Source organism: Neodiprion pinetum, chromosome 5 (assembly GCF_021155775.2).
Source record: "Neodiprion pinetum isolate iyNeoPine1 chromosome 5, iyNeoPine1.2, whole genome shotgun sequence".
NCBI lineage: Eukaryota > Metazoa > Arthropoda > Insecta > Hymenoptera > Diprionidae > Neodiprion > Neodiprion pinetum.
The window spans coordinates 22457680-22480021 of NC_060236.1; the positions used below are offsets into that span (position 1 = coordinate 22457680).

General features: G+C 42.8%; 3 protein-coding genes across 5 annotated transcripts; 1 reads left to right on the forward strand and 2 right to left on the reverse strand.

Moving 5' to 3' along the window:
• The first annotated feature begins 373 nt into the window (after positions 1 to 373).
• On the forward strand, positions 374 to 17725 carry spir (spire type actin nucleation factor). 3 transcript variants are annotated; one of them, XM_046628809.2, is made up of 14 exons: positions 374 to 1540; positions 4365 to 4396; positions 5765 to 5882; positions 7652 to 7842; positions 8258 to 8461; positions 8689 to 8718; positions 9338 to 9640; positions 10188 to 10359; positions 13226 to 13365; positions 13490 to 13679; positions 14104 to 14354; positions 14485 to 14757; positions 14863 to 15200; positions 15424 to 17725. In XM_046628809.2, exons 1-14 carry the CDS (start codon positions 427 to 429, stop codon positions 15662 to 15664), a joined length of 3597 nt encoding a protein of 1198 aa, XP_046484765.1. In that variant the 5' UTR covers positions 374 to 426; the 3' UTR covers positions 15665 to 17725. The 3 variants fall into 3 exon arrangements, with proteins under 3 accessions (XP_046484765.1, XP_046484767.1, XP_046484766.1); XM_046628811.2 differs by having other exon boundaries at positions 13490 to 13622; positions 14104 to 14366; XM_046628810.2 differs by lacking the exon at positions 8689 to 8718 and having other exon boundaries at positions 14104 to 14366.
• A 146-nt stretch (positions 17726 to 17871) lies between these two features.
• LOC124220232 (uncharacterized) lies at positions 17872 to 20383 on the reverse strand. The gene is made up of 4 exons (XM_046628818.2): positions 19982 to 20383; positions 19800 to 19904; positions 18626 to 18865; positions 17872 to 18524 (listed from the first exon to the last, which is right to left on the reverse strand). Exons 1-4 carry the CDS (start codon positions 20238 to 20240, stop codon positions 18265 to 18267), a joined length of 864 nt encoding a protein of 287 aa, XP_046484774.1. The 5' UTR covers positions 20241 to 20383; the 3' UTR covers positions 17872 to 18264.
• A 213-nt stretch (positions 20384 to 20596) lies between these two features.
• On the reverse strand, positions 20597 to 21708 carry Ak1 (Adenylate kinase 1). The gene is made up of 4 exons (XM_046628819.2): positions 21520 to 21708; positions 21213 to 21332; positions 20940 to 21125; positions 20597 to 20830 (listed from the first exon to the last, which is right to left on the reverse strand). Exons 1-4 carry the CDS (start codon positions 21706 to 21708, stop codon positions 20756 to 20758), a joined length of 570 nt encoding a protein of 189 aa, XP_046484775.1. The 3' UTR covers positions 20597 to 20755.
• Between the last annotated feature and the right edge of the window lie 634 nt (positions 21709 to 22342).

The window sequence follows — 22342 nt, forward strand, 5'->3', positions numbered from 1 at the left end:
AGTACAACCAAAGCTCACTCAGTTTGAAGTTTATTAAAACTTTCTCAGTAGAGAAAAGTAGAACAATGTGATTTCTCTACAAAGTTCTTAGCTTTTTCAAACTTAATTCTCAGTTTTGAGAGAAGCTGGGTAATATGCTTTTTCTCGGCCAACACGTTTAAATCTTATGGAATCTATTTAATGCCCGTAAGACCGTGCTCCTGGCCCTCCTGGCCACAGGCAACATCACTGACTGAATATATCGGTGGGCAACATCGAATTTTTCACAGCGTTCCTATCCACAGGCACTGTAAATTTTTTCTTACTCCACTACCAGATGGCGGCTCAATCGTCTCTAAAATTTACGCTGCAAGCGGGGGGTGGCGTCGTCAATAGTCAGTTGCGCGCGGGCATCGGATCGCGTCGTACTGCATTAGCTGACGTGTGATGGCACTTGATGTAACGGCCATAGCGGAGTACAACGACGACGAAAAAAGCAAAGAGGCGTTTGTAGAAACGGAGACTGGTGATAATAGCGAAACTTCGTCAGCGCACGTCGGTCCCGTCAGCCGTTGTCGGGCTGCGCGGAATATCGCCGCTGATAACGATAACAGTGCTAAACGAGGAGTACGGTGGTGTGCGGTGCGAAGTGCTGGTGCTAGTTTCAGTGACGATAACAACAACGAGCAGAACAATAATGATGAGAACGAGAATGACAATGATGATAACAACAACGTTGACGATAACGCAAGGAGGGGAGTGAACGACGGTGATCGTCCAACGTTCGGCGCTCGCGGTGAGTTTGAATCGGAGTTCGATCAAAGCGAACAATTATCGTTCAAAGCGTTGGGCCGTAGCCATTCGGCCTCCGGAGATAAGAACAATTACAACAACAATAATCGTAGAGCGGAACGGGTTCACGTGAATGAGCGTGGTCGTTGCGCGGGGGAGGAAATCAATGGTAGCATCGAGAGCGTCAGCGGCAGCAGAAGCATCGGCTTGTTGGGCCGGACCGCAACAATCGGCGAATTAGGCATGATCGCAGAATCCCCCATTTCTAACTCGGGCGATAACAGCGGCAAGAATGCAAACTGGAGAAACAGTGAACGCCTCGCGGAAGTCGCGATGACCGCCGCAGCGGGCGGCGACGAGGAGGAGTCAGCCCTCGCCCGCATCGTCTCCCGAAACGAGCGCGACCACCGAGCTACCAGATCCTGCGAAAACACCCCGGTCACAGCTAGCTGCTGTCCGACGATCGTCCGAAGCGGCAAGAAGCTTCATCAGCCACCTAGGCCTCGGTGTAGGCTTAACGCCGACAATTGTCTCAGCCTCCGCGACATCCTTCTGTCGTTTAATGGTCCGATCAGCGAGGAGCAGGCCTGGGCTCTCTGCTATCAGTGCGCCAGGTGCTTCAAGAACGCGATTTTTTCCCACCCTCATCCCTCACCTCGGAACGACGACCGTCTCTACCACGTCACCGAACTCTCCCACGTCCTCCTCCACAGGGACGGCGACGTGCATCAGTCAACCATGCGCAACTCACCGAATAATGCCGATACAGGTAAGTTACGACTGTTGATTTGCCTTCGCAGCGTGCAGCGATGCGTGTTTGGAATTGATCAAGGATGTAACGAAAGTTGGTGTAGTTGAAAATTTTTAATTCATTTCTGAAAGTTTTCTAACGTATCCGTCTGCCAGAAGACAGTGCAGTCTCTCAATAGGGCCGCTTTTCCTCGCTTTCGTACTCGGCTGCTGTCCCACGCTCCCCATCCCAAGTTTATCTTTGAAGCACAACTCTCAATAGGGCGAAGCCGCAAATGCAATGGCTGTGTCATTTATTTTACCACATAAACAAACCCATTCCCATTTAAATACACGATCTTTCGTGTAAATCGTTTACACGAATAATTATGTATAAAAAAAAAGGGATATGTTAGTAAAATATTGACACACAAGTATTTTTCCAGGTTAAAATAAAATTAAATGATGGTCTAACCGATGTATACAATTAAATGTATCGGCGCGTCCATGACCGGCTGCTGGCCCTAATGAGAGAATTTTCGACTTTTTCGTGACACGACGCGACGCTCGCGCGAAGGTGACACCACGAAGGTGGTGGACCTTCGATTCCTGGAAAATCTCTTACCCTCTTGTACCGTTGCAGTTCTATTGAGAGAGTACACGGTACATGCGGTGTTTTGGTAGTATCATCTGTAATGGAAAGAAATCCGGACGCCTGTATCGTGCAGGAATCGCGAATAGAATTATCCGGGACACCTGCTCGCTCGCCTGCCCGGCGCGCCGGGTAGGAGAGGTGTTGTTTTGATTCCGGTCGGATAGTAGGTGAGATCCTCCTCTGGGTTGGGTCAGGTCGCACATCCGGTTAACGCACTTCGCCCACGCCGCGCATAGTATACAATGTAGCATTATATACATATCAGTAGATATAGAGAACATCGAAGGAAGCGAATCTGCAGCGAGGCGAGGCACTGCTAAATCGGGTGAGCGGGAACGGATTTTCTGCAGGCAAGGTCGCGCTTCATCGATCAATACGGGCGCCCACACCGGATCGTGTCACAACTCTTGTACCTACCGGCTAACCTTATACGCCGGAGTGCTATGGTGATAGTTTACGGCGTGTCTGGAAAAGATTCCTTGAAATTTGGCAAATATCGGTTTCAATAATTTTTTACAAATAACTTATATACCGTATGTACAGTAAATAGTTCATGGCATTCATTAATGCCTTGGGCTTCCGGCTAGCTTGTTTTCGGTCCGAAAAACAAACGGCGGGCTCGATTCTAAACGAATCATGTGAAAATGACTCTCAATCTCTCGACTCAACGCACTCAACGTCGGCTGCATCGCCAGTCAGTCACATGATTCGTATAGAATCGAGCTTGCATTTTTATCGGACCGAAAACAAGTTAGCCGGAAGCCTAATGGATTAATGAACATTACTGTATATTATTGTACATGCTCTCAGCTCTACATACATACATGTACATATGAGCATGAGCATTGTACGTATGCCCGTACATACGATTTATTGTACATAGTATGTTAATAATTGCTACAAAAGTAAGGTTCACTAGATTTTCATTACCTGCAATTGCTTCTATCGACTAGTGATTATTCACTTATGACCATTTAAACGAGCATTCATATGAAATTTTAACAAAATTTCTCTCCTACTCTCACCGGAAATTTTCTCCATGTGGAAGGCCTGTATACCTTAGCAATAATTCAAGGAGACAGTTTTTGGTAACAGGATATATAGAGGATCGTAAATTAACTCTCCTCGACGTATCATAGGCCTTCCAGTTGAGGAGTTGAGTAGGAGTTTGTAGATTTTTTTTCTCTACGGTTATTCTCATTCTGAGCTCATTCCTCATCAAGGTATATTATCATAATAAAATAGCACGCTGGCAAGTGATGCAGTCGAGAAATACAACGAGAGAATAGACAAATAGAATTATAATAAAGAAGAAGAAGAAATGACCCAATTACTGGGACACGAAATCAAAGCAACCTCGTGTGGTCAACAGCGTGCTTATAAAATTTTTCCGCCATGCCGTAGCGTTTGTGCATTGTATCTGCTGTAGTATAGTACCATTGTGTAACAGAAAGATTGTGTCTACAGGTATCTTTAAGTATGTGTTTGTTACATGTACCCGATTATATCGCGCGGCGCGCGCGTAGGACTGCAGAGCCAACCCGAGAGCAATGGGCGTTGGATGATAAACTCGTGATAAGGAGGAACCTTGCAAGGTCGATTAGAGAAAGAAAATTTCGTGATAAGAAGTTAATAACATAGCATATCGCAAGGACTGAACTCATCCCTGTCCAGGCTTCATTATATCTCTGTCAATAACGATGACGAACTCTCATACCTGTAAATTGGTCGTCGTAATATTCTTATAGCCAATTAACCCGAAACTTGGACGTTGTACGGTTGACACGTCGTATACTTCAATGAAATATCTTTCTGTGTCTATTGATATTGATAACAATGCATTTTCATGACTTACTGAGCTGGAGGCTAGTCGTCAACGACTGCCGTATAAAAATAAACAACGGCTTAGTCATCAACCGTAGCCATATTACGATGTCGAGTATTTACGTCAGCTTTGGGAGATTAGCTTGCCACTCAATTTCGCTATCGACAAAACACATCGTCTCCACGTCCTGTTAATACTTTACAGTATAAAACGGTCATGTTCGTTGCGAATAAACTACAGAGAAAAATGATCTTTAGCCGTGAAACAATATAATTCTGTGCAACGAAATGTGCATGGGAAATTTTTTATTCGTCATACGCATAAAATGTTGTAAAAACTCGAATATTTATATTGATTGAGGTATTTTTCTTCGTTATGTTACAGATTCGAGGGAAGCGTTCATATCGGAACACAAGGTAAGCTGATCACTCACCTGCCTAGCGATAATCCTCTATCTTCTCCGACACCACGCAGCCTGAGTGCTCGCATTCATATTGTAAGGACTTGCCGCTATACAGGACCAGCAATTCACCGTTTCAAGCCTCCGAGCGTTCGCTTCTTCGTCTTCTCCTCCTTCTTCTTCTTCCGCTTCTTCTTCTTCTTCTTCTTCTTCTCCTTCTTCTTCTTCTTCTTCTTCTTCTTCTTCTTCTTCTTCTCAACTCCCCCTCTTTTTGTTTCTCTTGTTTTTGTTGTTATACTCGAACCCGCTGATCTGCTGCTTCTTGGCACGCTGACCCCCATTCGCTCTTACATAGCTGTACGCTGGTCATTCTCCGACCTGGTTGATTACGACGACGACGATGACGATGCCGTCGGTGTGGCTGATCTCTTTGCATGTGTCAAACCTACGTATATACGTATGTACATAAATTGTACTACTCGCTCTGCGGAATCTCCAGCTCGTGGCACACTTTGCCCCTTTTTGAATTGCACGCTGCAAAGATATTTTGCTTCTCTCTTCCTCTTGACTTCGTTTGCCTTCCATATTCCTCCCACGAGCGTTATCCGCGTTCTCACGGCCCTAAAACTCACCATGCTACGAGGTGGAGAATTATTATTATGGGTGCAAAGATCTTCTCACTAACTCCCATCTACCGTAACATATTTATCAAAGTCCGATAATAGCTGCCGGATGAACTATATAATTTTTCGTCATGTATAATTACATACAATTCACCGTGCAGGTAATTCTTTTCACATTGATCTGCTCAATCACAAAATTTGTAATGTTTCTTGCAATGGGAAAAAGATTTTTTAACTACGCTTCTAGGACAGGATTCGGACGTCCTTGCACCTGTTCACAGAACCCATTGTATATATTTCGTTTTATGTACCAAAGTACAGGACAGCTTTAATCTTGATCTCGGGATTGCAGAACGGCGCGTTTCGAACGGCATAAATAACGGAACCTTCTTCGGCTAAAAAATAACGCAGCACCGGCGCGAGAGCGTTGATAAATGTTCGGTAGGCGATATTCCACGCGCCGGTTGACCCTGTAATCCCAAAAACTGCCCCCTTCTTGCTCCTCTCGCCCCTCTCGGCCCTCGTTCGTCTCATTCTCGCACCTGTTTGGTCCTCGTTCGGGATATGGATACCTGTAGTCCTGCACCCACGCCCACGAGAGGCAGGAAAAAAAAACATGAAAACCGGAATGATCGTACTTGTTGAAAGTGTATAAAAAGAGAGAAATGAAACATGACTATATACCGGAATAAGTTATTTAATAATATGCCGATGGTGAATGATATTTCTCATATTATATGTCTTTTTTTTTTATTTTCTAGTTGGTGTTCTCGCTGGGTATGATAGTTTTCGCCGCTCTAGACTTTGGTCTGGACGAGGAGGAGGAACGACGCGTAGCTCCAGATCTCGAAGCCCTAATAACGCTGATGACACAACCCGGTGAGCATGCGGTGCCGACAATTTTTCCTCATATTGCCACATGTACTCTAGTTTCCCACCTTTGGGGAAAACAAAAGTAAACACGTGAGCCTAGGGGGATGAGAATTTTCCGTAGAAAGTCCTTTTCTGCCTTTTTGCAAATTAGCGGACTCTTGAGAATCTGGTAGTTTCTTCCAAAGCTTGAGCTTCCTACGGTATTCTTGAAATTTTTACCCCATTACTAGTAGGAAACTCGAGGCAGGGTCAATATTTACGACCCGAGGGCGCAGGACTTGCGAACCACGTGTTGAGCAGCTCACTCGTGGGAAAAGAATACCGGGTCTTCTCCTGTCTCGAGTCGTCGGGTGGGTGGGTATAAGGTATTAGCTTTAGAAAAGCATAATAACGTAGCCTGGCAACTCAAACCACGGGCGTGAGAATTATCAGGCCCGGGTCTTGTTGAGTATCCTGCTATGCGAACTTCGTTGCAGCGGAGTCGCAGAGTTAATTCTGCAGAGAGGCTGAACGCGAGGATAGACTCGCGGGCGACATAGTACCGTCATTATTACTGCATCGGCTAATTATATAGCTTCCCCTTAATTACACTTTGTGACTTGTGTATGGGTATGAGCTTATAATTGGCACAATTGTCGTACCACTGGAACTCTCCTTCGGGAAAATTGTTCTATGGGATTCGCATGAGGAATGTGCAGTAGAATGTTGTTATTGAAAAACGAAGACGCTCTGCAGTGTGCGAAAACTTTCATTTTTCAAATATCTTTGCTTAACGCTGCCACTTGTATGAGATTTTCACGAGACGAGGATTGGAAGAGGGAAAATAAAAATTCACACGCATAACGATATTGCGGAACTTAATATGCCGTATGCACTGCGGAAAAAAGTTTAGCCTTATATTTGACATTCCTGAGAATTCTGTTATTACAACTACAGTTGTCCGTTATAGGCTATTCGGAATATTGAATTGAATGTTGTTCTTTGTTGATTGAGTCATTCTATTCTATACATATATTGTTCTTCGTTAATTATCATTTAGAAACGGTCAATGTATTGTACAATTAACCCTTGAGTCACGCATTGTTGTGCTGAGTCAACTCTCATTACAAGATAGTATTGTATGGTTTTTGCGGTCACTGATTACGAATCTGAGATTAGATTTTGAAAATTCAAGATGGCGGATTCAATATGATGGACCAAAATTATAAATTTGATCTAATACGGCCAAAAAACTGTATGCAGGGGTTTTCGGGGTCGCTGATTGGATTCGCCATACTGAATTGTGAAAATATTATTTCAGATTTGTAATCAGCACCCCTGGAAAAAAAAATCGACATAAAATAGGTGGTAAGATTACTTACCACTATGACTCAAAGGATTAACTGAATTAGACCATTACAGAATATGAATTGTGTTCTTCAATAACAATATTCTGTCCGTAGAAATTCTATCAGTTATGTGAGTCTTTTTGTACGTACAGCGATTTTGATCGTGTACATTTATAATCAAGGAAGGGTCTGCAGGCACATTGTGCCGTCTATCGTGCGTCGCGGTTCGTAGGCACCGAGAGGCCTCAGGCGGCAAATAATTTTTCACGGTGAAAAAATCCTGCATGTAACATGGAGTGCCGCCGGAAGTAGTTAGTATCTCGCCAGTGAATCCGGTTCCGGCGCCATCGCCCTATCCATCCGTTGTTTGGATTATATCAATTTGGCGCAGCTTTAAAGTCATATGTATATTACGCTCCAAGCTTTCAATACGTACGATCGTTTCAGAGGATGAATCCGAGGCGGAGGACCGGCTCCAGGAAACCGACGACGAGGGTATCGAACGGGATTCTGGGGAGAGCGAGGACGACCCGATTCATCAGACTCCCGATGCTCACGGGGTTCATCCCGCTGGCTACATCCGGAGGGTTTATACACCACGCGTCCCTGCACCATGCTCCGTCAACACTGTGATACAGGTCCGTTTTTCAACTCGCCGCACCGCAGCTGTCGATGCCGGTATTTCACGATACGGCATTGAGAATAAAAAGACATCTTTTTGCCCATTTTACGAACGTATATCGTGATATCGAATCAATGTATCTGTGTCACTTGAACTCAATTGAACCATGATGCATTATACTCACTGGAACTCATTGAATGGGAGCTACAATGTTTCAGGCTTCGAAAAAATGGAGGTCACCGCATGGTCCCGTTTTATAGATGGCGGATACATTCGATTTAACCTCTCGTGAAAAGAAAGTAACTACATAAATTCTCGATTATACCCACTTGAATCGCATAATCATGATTATAGTAAAAAGGTTCGGATATCACGAATACTCGCGTACTTATGGAACCGAATTTTGACTACATCGATTGCTCTGTTCGCAGCTATGCACGAGGCATCTTCAGGGGACGTCGGAACAGGCGGATACTCACTACAAGGCGGTCGTCCGCGCTCTAGTCGCAGAGGCTCTGGAGTTGTCTCATTTTCTGGAAAAGGTCGCCGCCGACAAACAGGGCAATAATTCTACGTCGACCGTAACCGGTGATACAACGGAGCGGAATCTCGACACCCTCGACTTCAACGACTGGGTGAGTGTCCGTCCTTGATGCAGATGATCTTTTTTTTCTTTAGACAATTACGCGGGGTGAGTTGTAAAAACAGCCCAACGACGTTTGGTATAATACACATACTGGTAAATTATCGCTTCTTGCATACTTTTTCAAATTGTATCCCCTAAAATCTCGTATCTGTCATTGCGCGTGTGCATATTTTGGCATTACAAAATAATGACTATACCCTTCCTCTATAATTATAGACTAACGTCAGGATATGGCGGGCGCTGCAAGTACGTAGGTATAAGATAGCCATGAAATACCTACCCTTACCTAATCTAATCTTGATGTAGTGCATATGCGTGTAAATGTTAATGTTCTAACCCTATATGATACGAATTCATACGAGCTATACCCTGGTAATACAAAGCTTGTCTATGGCTCGTTTCATGAATTCACCATTTTTCACCATGCAGTATATATACGTAGCGATTTTCACGTGGTTTCGAGAAAACGTTCTGACAGTGCGTGCATTTCATATGAAGCAACACTGTATACATGTACAATACATACCTATGCAGTATCCAAACACGATGTGTTAGACTTTTGAGAAAGCATTTATCTACTTGCATGCGGCACGTTCAATACGTATTCCGAGATACACATGCACGCATACATATCTTCCGATGTACAGAGGCTGTGATAGAATTCAATGTGGTATGTGCCGATGGGTTAATTTATTGCCTTCGTTTTTTTCCTTTCTTGTGAACCAGATTTTTATGATCTTGAATAACCGCAGAGTATTTAAAAATCTAATAGAATTGGATATCAGATCTCAAGGATGATGAACCCCTCGGCACTGCACATTTAATATGCATATCTAATCCTTTGAACAACTGCTGATTGCCGTAGGCCAGATTCTGGGTCCAAGTTATTGGAGAGCTGAGGCGTGGCGTGAAGTTGAAGAAAGTCGAAAGGTCGATCGGCCCAGGAGGCGAGGGAGGAACGGGAGGTGGACATCCCGGTGGAAAGCGTACTCGCGTCACCGGTCGAGGTATAGAGTTCGAATTGACACCTTACGAGATTTTGATGGACGATATCAGGGCACGCCGGTATCGACTGCGGACAACACCATCACCGTCGCCTGCTCACCTCAGGAAGGACGCCCACGCCGTCATTCTCGACTTCATTAGGAGTAGACCACCCCTTAAAAAGGTACGATCATGGAAAAAAATGTAGTACTTGATCACTTTTGCTGAAAAGTTTATATTGTAACTTTGAATGCTTTTGTTTGCAACCCTACAGGTATATAAGTAACAATCTGTGTGTCTATGTAATCAATATAGGTAAACATGATGTAATATGTAGTCACTGGCATCTAATTGACGAAATGAACTGTATCGTATAGGTATGCGTGTCAGCATCTATAATTCCGTCTGACACCACTCCATCTAATACGTGTTTATCTATTTTCCTTGCCGCACGTGATAAGTATTAGAGGTATATATTTTGCCTGGCGGCTTCCGCGTACTTCACGCAAACCGGGCTATCATACGCTCGCATATCATTATCAACGCGTGGAGATAAGATATAAAAAGACCGCAAGATTAAAGTTTATACAATCGTAGGAGGAGATCTAGTGCAGGGTATTTTATATCAGCTGGACACTTGACAGGACTGAGAGAGATACGGACAGATTTCATAGATACTGTGGAAAAGATAAAGAAAAAAAAGAAAATAATTACAAGAATAATTTCCACAGGCGTCCGAGCGGAAGCTGCCGCCGTTAAAGCGACAATCGACGCCGCATGAACTGCTGATGGAGAGTATAAAACGACCCCCTAAACCACTTCGGCCGTCTTGCAGCCCGAAAAGGCTCGGGAGAGACGACGCAACGGAACAGAGGACGCCAACGCGGGATTTCGTACTTTCAGGTAAGAGATACAAATTCGGATTCGGTTTCGGCTGTCCTTTATAGTACACAGCGGTTAGGTAATAATTGTAGTGGCAGAGATTAGCGGTAAATTGTACCAGTGTGTACAATTCCGCCTGTCCATGTATGCACGTAGTCTGCACATCGATGAGGGAAAGGGATGTGAAAGGAAAGGAGAGGTGAGCAGAGGAGGGCCTCTTGCGCGGTCCATCCGTCCCGCATGCCAGTCGCCGCAGTCGTCGGGGACACTTTGCACCGTTCGATATCCCGGAGCTTTCGGTCTCAGATTCGTATATACGTATACATATACCTGTTAAAATTGTGACATTACTCGCCGGAATACGCGGTTAGTCCACTCGTGTCGATTGAAACTTTATCCCGTGTACACCGTACGTGTGCGAACAAGACAACCCGCGCACATATTGATAGTTGGAGTCTGTGTTATAATTGTAATCCGTATGTACGTACGCGAATCGACTTTCTCTGCCGAAAACTTTGGATCATGTTCAATATGGCAGTCGAACGGGATTCGAATCGCGCGTAACTCAAGTTGCGTCATCACCTGCTTGTAATAGCCATTCCGTATATGAGTTTCAAATTTAATCGAATGTTGTGCAATATCCGATAACTGGGTTGTTTGGTAACGGAATCGCGCGGTTTCGCTAATTTTTATACCCAACATTTTGTAAGTGAAAAACGACATCGCTACCGCAACGTATATCTGACATGCAATTGAAGATGGAGACGACGGAGCGCGATGACGCGTTGAAGAATATAATAGGTAAAGCAACACGAATCATTGATTTTTCCATGGTATTTAGTAAGGAGTACAAGTCGCAACCCTTCAGCTGGAACTTTTATCGTATAAACCGTGAGAAGGTATACGTATAGATGTTTGTTTTTCCCACGCGCTAGATTTCCTTCCGTACATAATTTTTACTCACGGGCAGGGGGGAGGTGGAATGCAGTTGATTGATACGCGGAGGTATAATACTGTTGAAAAATTCATGTGAATCCCAGTCCATTGTCCTGTGCGTTTTATGAAATTTGTTTGTCAGCATATGCTGTAAAGAGAATTGGTTCAGTTAAATTTGTTCTTTTCAAGTAGAATTCCATAAACAGCGACTTGTCTCAATGATGTGAAATATATTGTACAGGTGATGAGTCGATAAAACTACCGGTAGGTGCAGTCCAAGATGCAGCTGCATTCAGCTCTTAGAGAATATATCGGAAATTCACATCGTACTGATTGGGATAGTACAAGGGTATTTGCATGTAACGTTCTTTATATTTATCATGTATATACTTATACCTACGACTACCCTAACGGAAGTCGAGCGATGCGTCATCGACGGCAGAGCGCATTACAGATATGCTATATACGTATCTAATAACAACGAGCATGCGCATTTTCGAAGGGCTTAAAGTTTCGTCCGGGCGAGTTTAGTCTGGGGTGAACGTCAGTTGAGTCATCTACACCCTCGGCCCGAGCTGATACCGTGACCTTACCGTGCAGAATAGTCCAAGCACATCGATGGTGCAGCGTTGATAAAGATTCGTAGGTCCGCGGTATCATTGCGCCCGCTAACGTGCAGCAATTCCTATAAACATTTCTCTCAAGACGAGCACCGACAAGAGGTGAAGCTGCAAAGGATGTGGCTCCGGGTTTTTAAAAATCAATGAATCCGCGCAAAGTCTGCACGCGTTCCATCTGGTGATATCCTCGTTTTACTTGTAATTGAATTCCCAAGGTCCCAACCTTGTACATATCTTTGACCACCTCTATGCCCGCAGGTTTGATCAGTTTAAAAGTGATTACATTTATTCGATGAATTGTTTTTCAAAATTACGCGTCGATAAAAATCCTGTGAAGTTGTTGAAAGAAGTGCGATATCTCGGATGAATATAAAAGAACTATAGTCTCTTTATTCGAGTAATCATTGGTATATGGTATCTCGTCGACGTTGTCGGAGAAGATGGACGGCGCGAGGACGAGAGCGACTTATATACACCCAGCTGTGCGACGCGATCAATAATCCACCTGACCGCGTATATACCTATGTATGCGGGATCAAGTAAATTACGTTTTACGGGGTTCTGATTCGGACCAACGTCTCTGCAACGTCGCGATGAACTCGAAGCGTCTTAATTCCTCGAGGAAGAAATCATCGTCGTGATTTCGACTCCCGTTCTCTGCGTCTGATGCACAGTGATGATCCTTGGAATTCAGGATCAGTCTTATACGCAAGAATTCGAATCCAGGATCAAGTCTTAACAAAGATAGTGACTAGGGTTTTCCTTGCTGCACAATGCTCCTCGCGGTGGGCGGCGAGTCGCGTCGCATCGTCCTCGGCGAGGTTCCGCCCGTTCAATCCGAGCAGGAACAGGAGCCGGCTCAGGACGTCGCGGCGCAGTGGCGCGTTCACGAGGGTCAGGACACGTCGAACTCAAGGCGCGATTCGTTTTCTCGAAATTTAAAAGCGAATGCAACCGGCGATAAGGGCGATCAGCAACAAGGCGCGGCTGGCTGGGACCGCAAACCTCACGCGAATAGGAATTGTAAGTCGCGTTGTAGGAGGCGCTTTAAGGTACCAGGTAATCATCCGTTCATACCTCATCGTACGTCGTCTGTGTTTTTATAGGTACTATTACGCTTCATCCACCATCTTTTCGCCATTTAGAACGCTTTTAATTAGCTGTGGGGCATGTACCGTACACCAGCCTCTGCCTAACTTCCTGCCAAGCCCACGCACTCGATACGGACTTGAGCGTGAATTTAGGCGGACGCTGGTTCATATGCCTGCATGTATGGTACTCTGTAAAAGGTGAAGTTATTATTGGTAATCGATTTTATCGTTTCACTTCAGGTACTGGAACCAGAGATGATGTCGAGACAACGAACGCCGGACTCGATACAACACCGAAAAGTTCTAGGCGTGCATCGAACGATCTATCTCGGCCGCCTCACCATCCACCGCGCCGTTTGATCATACCCGACGACGTCAAGGTAACGTAATTATTCCACTGCTGCATGGTGCGGTGAATTGAATGCACCGATTTTCCATAAACATTTACCTATGAGAAAACTAGAGAAACAAAGCAATACGAATAAAAATAAACTTGGCAAACAGCTCGACGGTGAGGATGACGACGACGATGACTGCTGGGGCGATGGGAATGAGATCGAGGACGACAACGACGAAGCTGAGGTTGAAGGGGAGCGAGAGAGGGCCGGTGAGTCGGCGAATCCGTGGCGACGGACAGGTGGGCTCAGACTTACAAGAAACGAGTATCATCGTTTCTGCGACACGCAACTAGAGTGTAAATAATTTTTGTAAATTGAAAAAGATATATATTATCTATTTACGCATACAATTATGTGTACTGAGTTTAGTTACATATTGTTAAAAGTTTTTTTTTTTGCATGGCCTCATGAGTCACACGTAGTGTGGCGTTTTGTAGATTGTTGCATTGCATTTTACCGTGCAATTGTTTTTTTATTTTTTTCTTACACCCTCGTTGTATGTCTGCACTTATCGATATACTTTTATTTAATTTCACATTTTCTCGTATTATGTATAATTTTTCCTAAATACACCAAAATACCTATCTTTCCTCATAATTCGTTCAACTTCCAATTAGACAAGGTATCTGAGTGTAATTCCTTTTAATTTCTTTTACACTTGTTAATTCAACATATGGCAGGGTTTCGATTTCATCACGTTTACACTTATTTCTCATGCAGCTTACGACCTAGCGACCCAGTGCCCGACAAGGAGGGTCTCTAATCGCCGGCACACGGTGACTAGCGTGACCAGCACTGGACTAGGGACGCTATCGCTTCCCCACTCGAGACCACAGAGTCGGCAGTATGAGTCTCGGAATCTCAGGGATACGACTCTTCCCCGTGCGCCGAGATCGAAAGACCGAGATCGTTTTATCGAGCCGGAGTTGCCCTCCAGTGTAAGCAGCTCGCAGGACGAACTGGGACAAGAGGTATCGATGCTGGTCAGACTAAATAATTGCTAACTCTGAGATTTGAAATTATCTCGAATAAAAAGAAATACTTTGATCAACCATTCTGAGGCCTGATAAAAACTTGGAACTATCTTAATTTTATCACCAGAAGTCGTCAAGCAAGGGGGGAGGAAACTCGTCGCTCGGCAATATGTTCCTTGACGAACGTCTCTCGCTTACTCTCGAAGAGATTGTTCATATACGCAGCGTTCTGACCAAGGCGGAACTCGAATCGCTTCCGGTTGAGGGGCGGGTCAAAGAAGACGTGGAGAAGAGGCGGGTTTGTTTCTTATGCTTGAAAACCAGGTTCGGCATCCTTGGTCCTTGGGGCCAGCGCTGTCGGCTTTGTGAACGGACCGTTTGCGGAAAGTGTTACATCAAGGTTCGCTTTTGTGAAAATCACATAAATTACTATCTCCGTCTGTGTGATCGTATACTAGAAAACAATAGAAAAAAAGACTACTACCCATGAATTTTTCGAGTGTAGATGCGGATACCAACGGAACATTTCGCCCACGTGCCGGTCGTTCTCTTGTCACCGAGTTTGATGTTGTCACCGGCCTCCGAAGTGGATGGAAAGGAATACTCATCGCCGAGCCATGGCGCGGTTCGAAATCTCTGGCCCAGGCCGGCGGGCGGCGTTGGATCCGCACCAGCATCTCCGGCCACGAAACGGCGTGACCCGGCGTTGAGAAACACCCCGACACCGACCCCAACTCCATCCTCTGTTAACATTTCGCATCGCGAGGATAACGGGACGGCCTGCAACAGCCTGCCACCGAGCAATAGCAGCCCTGCCGCATCTTCCCAAAAAATGGACAAAAGGTAGGAGAGGGATTGGGGTTGATGTCGTTCTGGGGGTACAGCTGGCGGTGGGATTGCGAGGAGAGTGAAAATGAACGGTTAAAAGTTCCACGAGCATTCACTACGATATGAAATTATACCGAACGTCGTGACGAGAGCAATTTCTTTAATTTACCTGTACTCAACTGAATGGTAGGGGACCTTTTCGACTTCGCAGGACCGATAGAAACTCTTTGTTTTCCAGTCGGAGATTTTACTGCAGCAGCGCGAACAGTAGCCCGGCCCGGACGTCTGCATCGTCGGCGCGTTATGGAGCTGGTGATTTACGGGTCGCCGAGCAGCTGCGAGGTGTAGCGATGGTCGTTTGCCAAGACTGCCGGATCCTGGTTCTTCAAATAATACAGAGCTCCCGTACAACGCGAGCAACGATACGCAACAACGTGATCTCACGACTGACATTGAACTTGTCTCCCATTTACGTTTAACGCCGTACCGTGACCTGAACAGTTGTTCGACGGCAGCTTTTTTAAAATAATTGAAGACCCTGGTAGGATAAGCATGGGTGTACTGCCTTAGCTTGGATTGGTTCCATATTTTTACAATACCCTTCGATTGTAACCGTTATGTTCTGGAAATTTCACCTTCCAAATAATTTTTTTCTGAAAGTTACAGAAAAAAAACGCCAAATTTTTTTTATCAAAATTGAAATTTGCAGAACATTAGAATTATAATAGTAATAACGTACTCTGTTGATATTTCATAAATGTGTGGTAAACCAATACACCCCTGCTTATCCTGCTATGTCATTTTAATTGCGAATTACATTTTTACTTTAATTACATTTAAAAAGCAATTGCCAATTTCAATTGCACGAAGAATCATTTTTTCTTTTCATTTACGATTTACAATTTGGATATGATTTTTGATATCGGATAAAACCTTATGGTCAAATTTTCAATTCGCTTCATTTATTTCAAATTACATTCTATCTATCGAAAGAATTTTCATGATTTTTTCAAAATTTTCATCTCAATTTGTTTTACAGTTATGAATTTTGTTTAAATATCTTTTTTCAACTTTCCAAATGAATGTAACTCAAAATGGAAAGATGAAACGGACTAAGAATTTCGAAAAACAGCGAATCTACCTTTCGGTATACAGAATATGAGTTTTAAAAATATGAAGCAAATGAAAAATTCGGCTTAAAATCTTCTCCGATCTCACAAAAAATGCCCTAATTGTAATCAGCAATTTCTATGTCATTAATTATAAAATGTAATTAGTGGTGCTCAACACTGCAACTCGACGGTTCCGGTGATTTCAGATAGGGCTTGCATAGTGGGTGCAAATGTTGCACGCAGATGTTGCACATCAAGGTATCGGAAAATCAAAAACTTATTCATATAGATCACTCTTGGTCAAATTTACGTCATTATTTATTTTACACACATGCACACACCACGGTAGAAATAGAGTAAAAGAGAGAAAATAAGAACGAAAGAGCGAGACAGTTTATCCATTTTCTTGTTTGCAGTCTCACTATTATACCACCCGAATCTATGTTATACCTAAATCATATATATATATATATATAAATATTGTTACAAAGGTAACTTTAAAATAAGAGTACGCTGATACAAAATGAAGTAAATCCAAAAACGTGGGCCGATTCTGTATATTCACAAATATGTGATCTCTTCAAAGCCTGAAACATAACCGTTTTTATAGGCAAACATCCATTACATGCCTATATCTTGCAGGGTTATTAATTATTCCCTTGTTCAAGTATACAGGGTGAGAAAGGGTACCTTAGTTACAATATTTATACATAAATAGGTATATCGATCATTGAAGAGTTTTTACATGTCTCTCGATGCTATTGTTATTTATTATCATCTGATGTCCACGATGTCGTTTGGAAAGGAGAAATAACGAATCAATCGGGTGTCGGCAAATTAACGAATATATGTATTTAATCAGATCGCTTTGGAGCGGTACACTACCTAAATCGCTAACACTATATATGTATTTATATTTGTATATATGTATACATATGTACGTATATGTACATGCAGTTTCTGTGAGACTGTGCGATCCCCAATATTTTTCTGTTTTAGGAAAACGTGTGTATGTATAATATAGAGATAATTGGCTCCTTTTGTAGCAGTTCATTTGCATGTTTTTCGCGTTTTTAGTTCGTCTCGTCTGCCTTGCTTTTTGTTTAAATATTTAAGATTTGATTAAGAACGGCGGAACATCCTTTAGAATCAACAAAATTTCATTTTCGTTTCGTTCAATGTGATCTATTTTTTATTTTTTATTCAGACTTTGCAGAATATAATATTTTACATACGCTCTGTAGATATACATAGTTACAATTCAGAGTGCGCGTTTCAACCATATGTATTATGTGTATGTGAAAGTTTCCGTGTAAAGAGAGTGCAGAGCGTATATAGAAAAACAAAAAAATAAAATAAACGATACAGTCATTGAAGATCGCAGAATCCTGAGGGAAAATACACTATGTATTTATATGTATATGAAAATTTGTAAAGTATTTTGAATTTTGAAGATGTATCATATATTATACTATATATATATATATGTGTGTGTGTATATATAATATATACACATATATAAATATATACATAAGTCCTTAATCAGATGTATCTACCTATTTTTCCTATACCTATAGAGAATTTAGAAGAAAAAAATCTTTTCTCGGATCAGAAATACTCCGCATGAAGATCCATTATACCTAAGCATATAATAAAAATGGTCGAAATAAAGTATCTGTTATTGGTTCAACAAAGATATTGAAGGAACAAGCCGCATTAAAGAGTAGAGATATTAAATTTAAAAAAATTGTAATTAGTATATGAATTGAAACGAATTTCTCTTGGAAATTGTTGTAATTAAAGAAACTAAAAAAAAAAAATCGATAGATTGTAAAACATAGCGAAAAGTAATATCGATTTAGGTGAGCATAGAAGCACTACGATTTATTGAACTTTAAAATATAAATATATAAAATTAACTTATGACATTATATCATTGTTGAATAAACCCAATTAATATAGTATAATTACTTGTGGGCTGTATCATTCCTTGCAGACTGACCGACTTGCTTTCTCATACTCCCTGTACCTGAGAGACTGCCGCAGGCTATAGATGGTGACAATTTCTGCGGTGAAGCTGAGGGCAGTATTTCGCAGAGGGATGGCAAAGAGGCATAGCACGATACCACTCTCCACGCTCGGTCCTTGCCCAGAGCAACACATCCTCGTCTCGAGTGTGGCTCCCGCTGTGCCCATCCCCGAAAATCGAAGCAGTCCAGAAGCTCATCTGCAGAGATTTCTTTTCAAGACTGAGCGACCCTTTTTTTTTATTTATTTCTTCAACCTTATATCCAGTCGAGTATATCGATCATTGCAATATTATTATACCAAACTCGTTCTTCCAGAGCCGCTCTTTGCCTTGACTGCTGAGTCCTACAAACGCTGTGCTGATGTTCCCGGTCATCAATGTAGCTAGGAGATCTGTGCGAACAGCACTGACCACATGCGCCAATTTTCCACCCCAAGCTGCGCACTTCTCGCGAGCTGTGCTGTAGTTTGATGGGGTGTCTGCGAGCCTGAACACTCCTAATGTTGGTAGGCAGCTTGCTTTTATTCCATGTCCATATGCTATTCCCAGTTTGCAACATACAGGCAGTTGAGGGGCACCGAATCGCACTATTCTGGTCTTTCATTTTAATTTATTTGTCAGGTGGAACTAGCAATAGTTGTGAGTTCACCAATTTTTACTGGTACTTGTAAAGATCTTAATTTTGATTTCGCTTTAGTTTCCTGTGAGATGCTTGAGTAGATATTTCTTTCAAGTCATTATATATAACAACGAATCTGAATTGGGTATTTGAAAATTGGTGGACTTAACCCTGCAGCATGTTTTCATAAGCGCAAATGTGGCGTTCCATGCCAAATCAACCTGCAATCTCTGCTTCCTAACCGATTTGATTTTTTATTGCATTTCTTGGTATAAAGGAAATACCCAACAATTCATTATAGACTTTTTATCTGCTAGTTTTGACTACATGAAGTCCTTAATATATTGACTACATGTTATTTTTCAAACTTATTTCTTTTTTCCAAAATTTGTTTCAATAAAATTATTCGAAATGTACAAAATTGCAAGAAATGCTAAGAATTCATTTCATCTGGAGAATATTATTAGATAATTAGGTAAGGGTCACCCTGGTGAAAATGATTTCTACGATTTTCTGCGATTTTTTAGGGAAATTGGGACATTTTGGACAATTTCGCACAAAAAATTGTTTTCGTACAAAATTGTAAATATGCAGTTTTTCATAAAAACTTGTAGATTTTCTGAAAATGTGTATTTTTTCAGTAAAGAATCCACAAGCTACTACAATTTTTAAAGAAAATTGAAAATTCTTTCCGATAAACTACGCATACTTACAGTTTTGTACGAAATAATACGAAATGTTCCAATTTCTGTAAAAATCTGTAGCAGTAGAAATTTTGACCAAGGTAAGCGTTGATTGAATTGGCGTAGAATGCCTTGATGAAGCCCTTTATTCATCTGCAATGTTATTCTCACCCACGTTGCCGCCGTACGCGCTATAGTATTCGAATCTCGAATCCTTGACAAAACTGGTCGATTGAGCATGCAGTTCCATCGGGCATTCCAAAGCGATGCAATTATCTGATGATTATAAATGATATACGAATTGAACAGCCGCGGTGTAATTTAATTCAGGCAGAATTATTATATTAGCTGACCGCTGATCGTGATGTTTGAGGCATATTTCTTCGGACGAAAGTTGAACGCCAAAGCCTTTTTAGAAACGGCAAATTCTTTGCAGCTTTTCAGGTCCTCTAAATTACGTCTCGATATCGGTGTTGCGGTCGACCGCGTACATCGTTTCGTCAAGGCGTAAACCGGGTCTTTGCGAAATGAAATCTGCGAGCACTGAGCATTCGCCGGAGTCCAGCTCACCCGGCTCGCGACGACGAGCACCAGGACCATCCAGAGCATCATGCCTGACTCAAATTATAGCAACTAAATTTGCCTGAATCGTTTCGTTATACTCGACCCTTGATATATTTACAGTTGACGCTGATTTTTCACGACATTGGCGGTTGCGGATACGCAACTACGGTCGCAGACAATGCAGTGTTCAATTTACTCGTCATTGTCATGTGGATGCGTAATTAAATGGCTGCACATCCTGGCTGTGGACATTGGACGGTAGACAATGTCACCTGATAATGACAGACTCGCGTTCATTATCATCGGGTCGGGATGTCAAACTTTAGTTACGCTGCCCAGTGTCCTTGAAAATTGGGCAACCGACGTCTATGATTAATATTGATTTTAATGAACAACAATTGAAATTTTCAACTAATCAATATCTTTATTCGTCATTGGGGTGTAATTGTGCGTGAACTAGTTTCGTGATATTACGAAAGATACGTGAATAAATAATTTGCTATAAAATCCTATATTATGTCTATGAGATGATGAAGGGGAAAATTAGGGAACTTTTGCGGATTTTAAACCTTGTTCACGGCATCGATGGCTTTGCTCGCTTCGGCGAAGATGTCCTCGACCGCGCCCTCGGCATTTATCTAGCAGAAAATGTAACGATAAATCATTACAGTTAAATATCGGTGTAAGAATTTATTGCAGCTATGAAACTCCAATGATCACATGCGTTGTACATATGTACATACGTACCTTGACAACCTTGTCCTTGTAATGCTCGACGATCGGCCCGTTCTTCTCGTTGAATACTGCTATGCGTTTCTTGATTGTCTCCTCATTATCATCGACTCTTCCCGACGAGGCCGCACGACCCAGTAACCTCTTTGTCAAAGTCTCGTTCGCCACGTCGAAGAAGAGCACTTGGTCCACCGGCCCGATCTACGATGGAATAATTAGAGGATTGAGTATATGCGTCGCGGATGCGTTTGGTCAACTGGAAAATATTATGGAAAGCAAAATTCTTACTTCTTTCTCAAATTCAAGCCCTTGGCTAAGTTCCCGTGGGTATCCGTCGATCAGGAACCCCGGGACCTTGTCCTCCTTTCCCTTGTTTATCTTCTCTTTGATCAGTCCGAGGACGACGTCCTGTATAATTGGTGATTAACAAAATAAACCATTGAATACCTTTTTTTTAAAGACATATTTTTGACTTCATATGCAACGTTTCATATTGCAACTAGAACGCGCTAATTTGATTTGATGTTGTCCGAAGACAGACGAGAAGACGAAAGAGAACTCTTTAGGAATTCGGGCCAAATGTCCCGCAACTTACGGATGGTACAAAGAGGCCTTGGGACATGAGCTCTTGGAGTTGGGCGCCCCTTGGACTGCCACTGGCGACTTCGTCCCGAAGAAGATCACCGCTGCTGAGATGAAGGAAGCCGTACTTTGCAACGATTTTCTCGCACTGGGTGCCCTTCCCGCATCCGGGACCGCCGACGACCCACAGTGTAACAGTCATCCTTCTCGATTTTTTGCTAACGTGTGATTCCTGGTTCGGCGCCTAAAAAACCAACAGCTGGGTCAGTAGTCGTGGGTTTCTGAACCACGAGCGGTATAAGAGTAGAGCTGATAACTCGCACAGCTAGGAGAATTTTATTTTTGAATTATACGATCTACTGGCATCCGTCCAATTCCGGCTGTTAGATGATTCGCTTTCGCATGAATTTATACGTTCGACGATCGCACGCGTGTTCTTAATTTATTGAAAAATCCCGAGGCCGGTCAAGTTATGTAACTGAACAAATTGTGTTCGAGCAATTACATTAAAAATTACAGAGCACCGTTGCGAGGCATGATTATTCCGGCTTACAAGCTGATGATTATCATTCTGTGCCCAAATCGGCGCGAGACCTCGCGTTACGCAGGTGCAAATTCGAACGCAACTAACCGACGTACCTCGATTGTTGCACCTTACCTGAGCGTGGTTGATCTTCGTGTTCGCGATCAGCAGATTAGAAGCCTTGTCCCGATAGTCGGCGACGAGAAAAAACGAGATGAACAGCAGCAGCGGAAGGATGCTCCACCAGAATAAATGTATGTCGGCGGCAGCGGTGGCGAGATCGTGGTTTAAATAATTGTGCAAGTTCTTACAC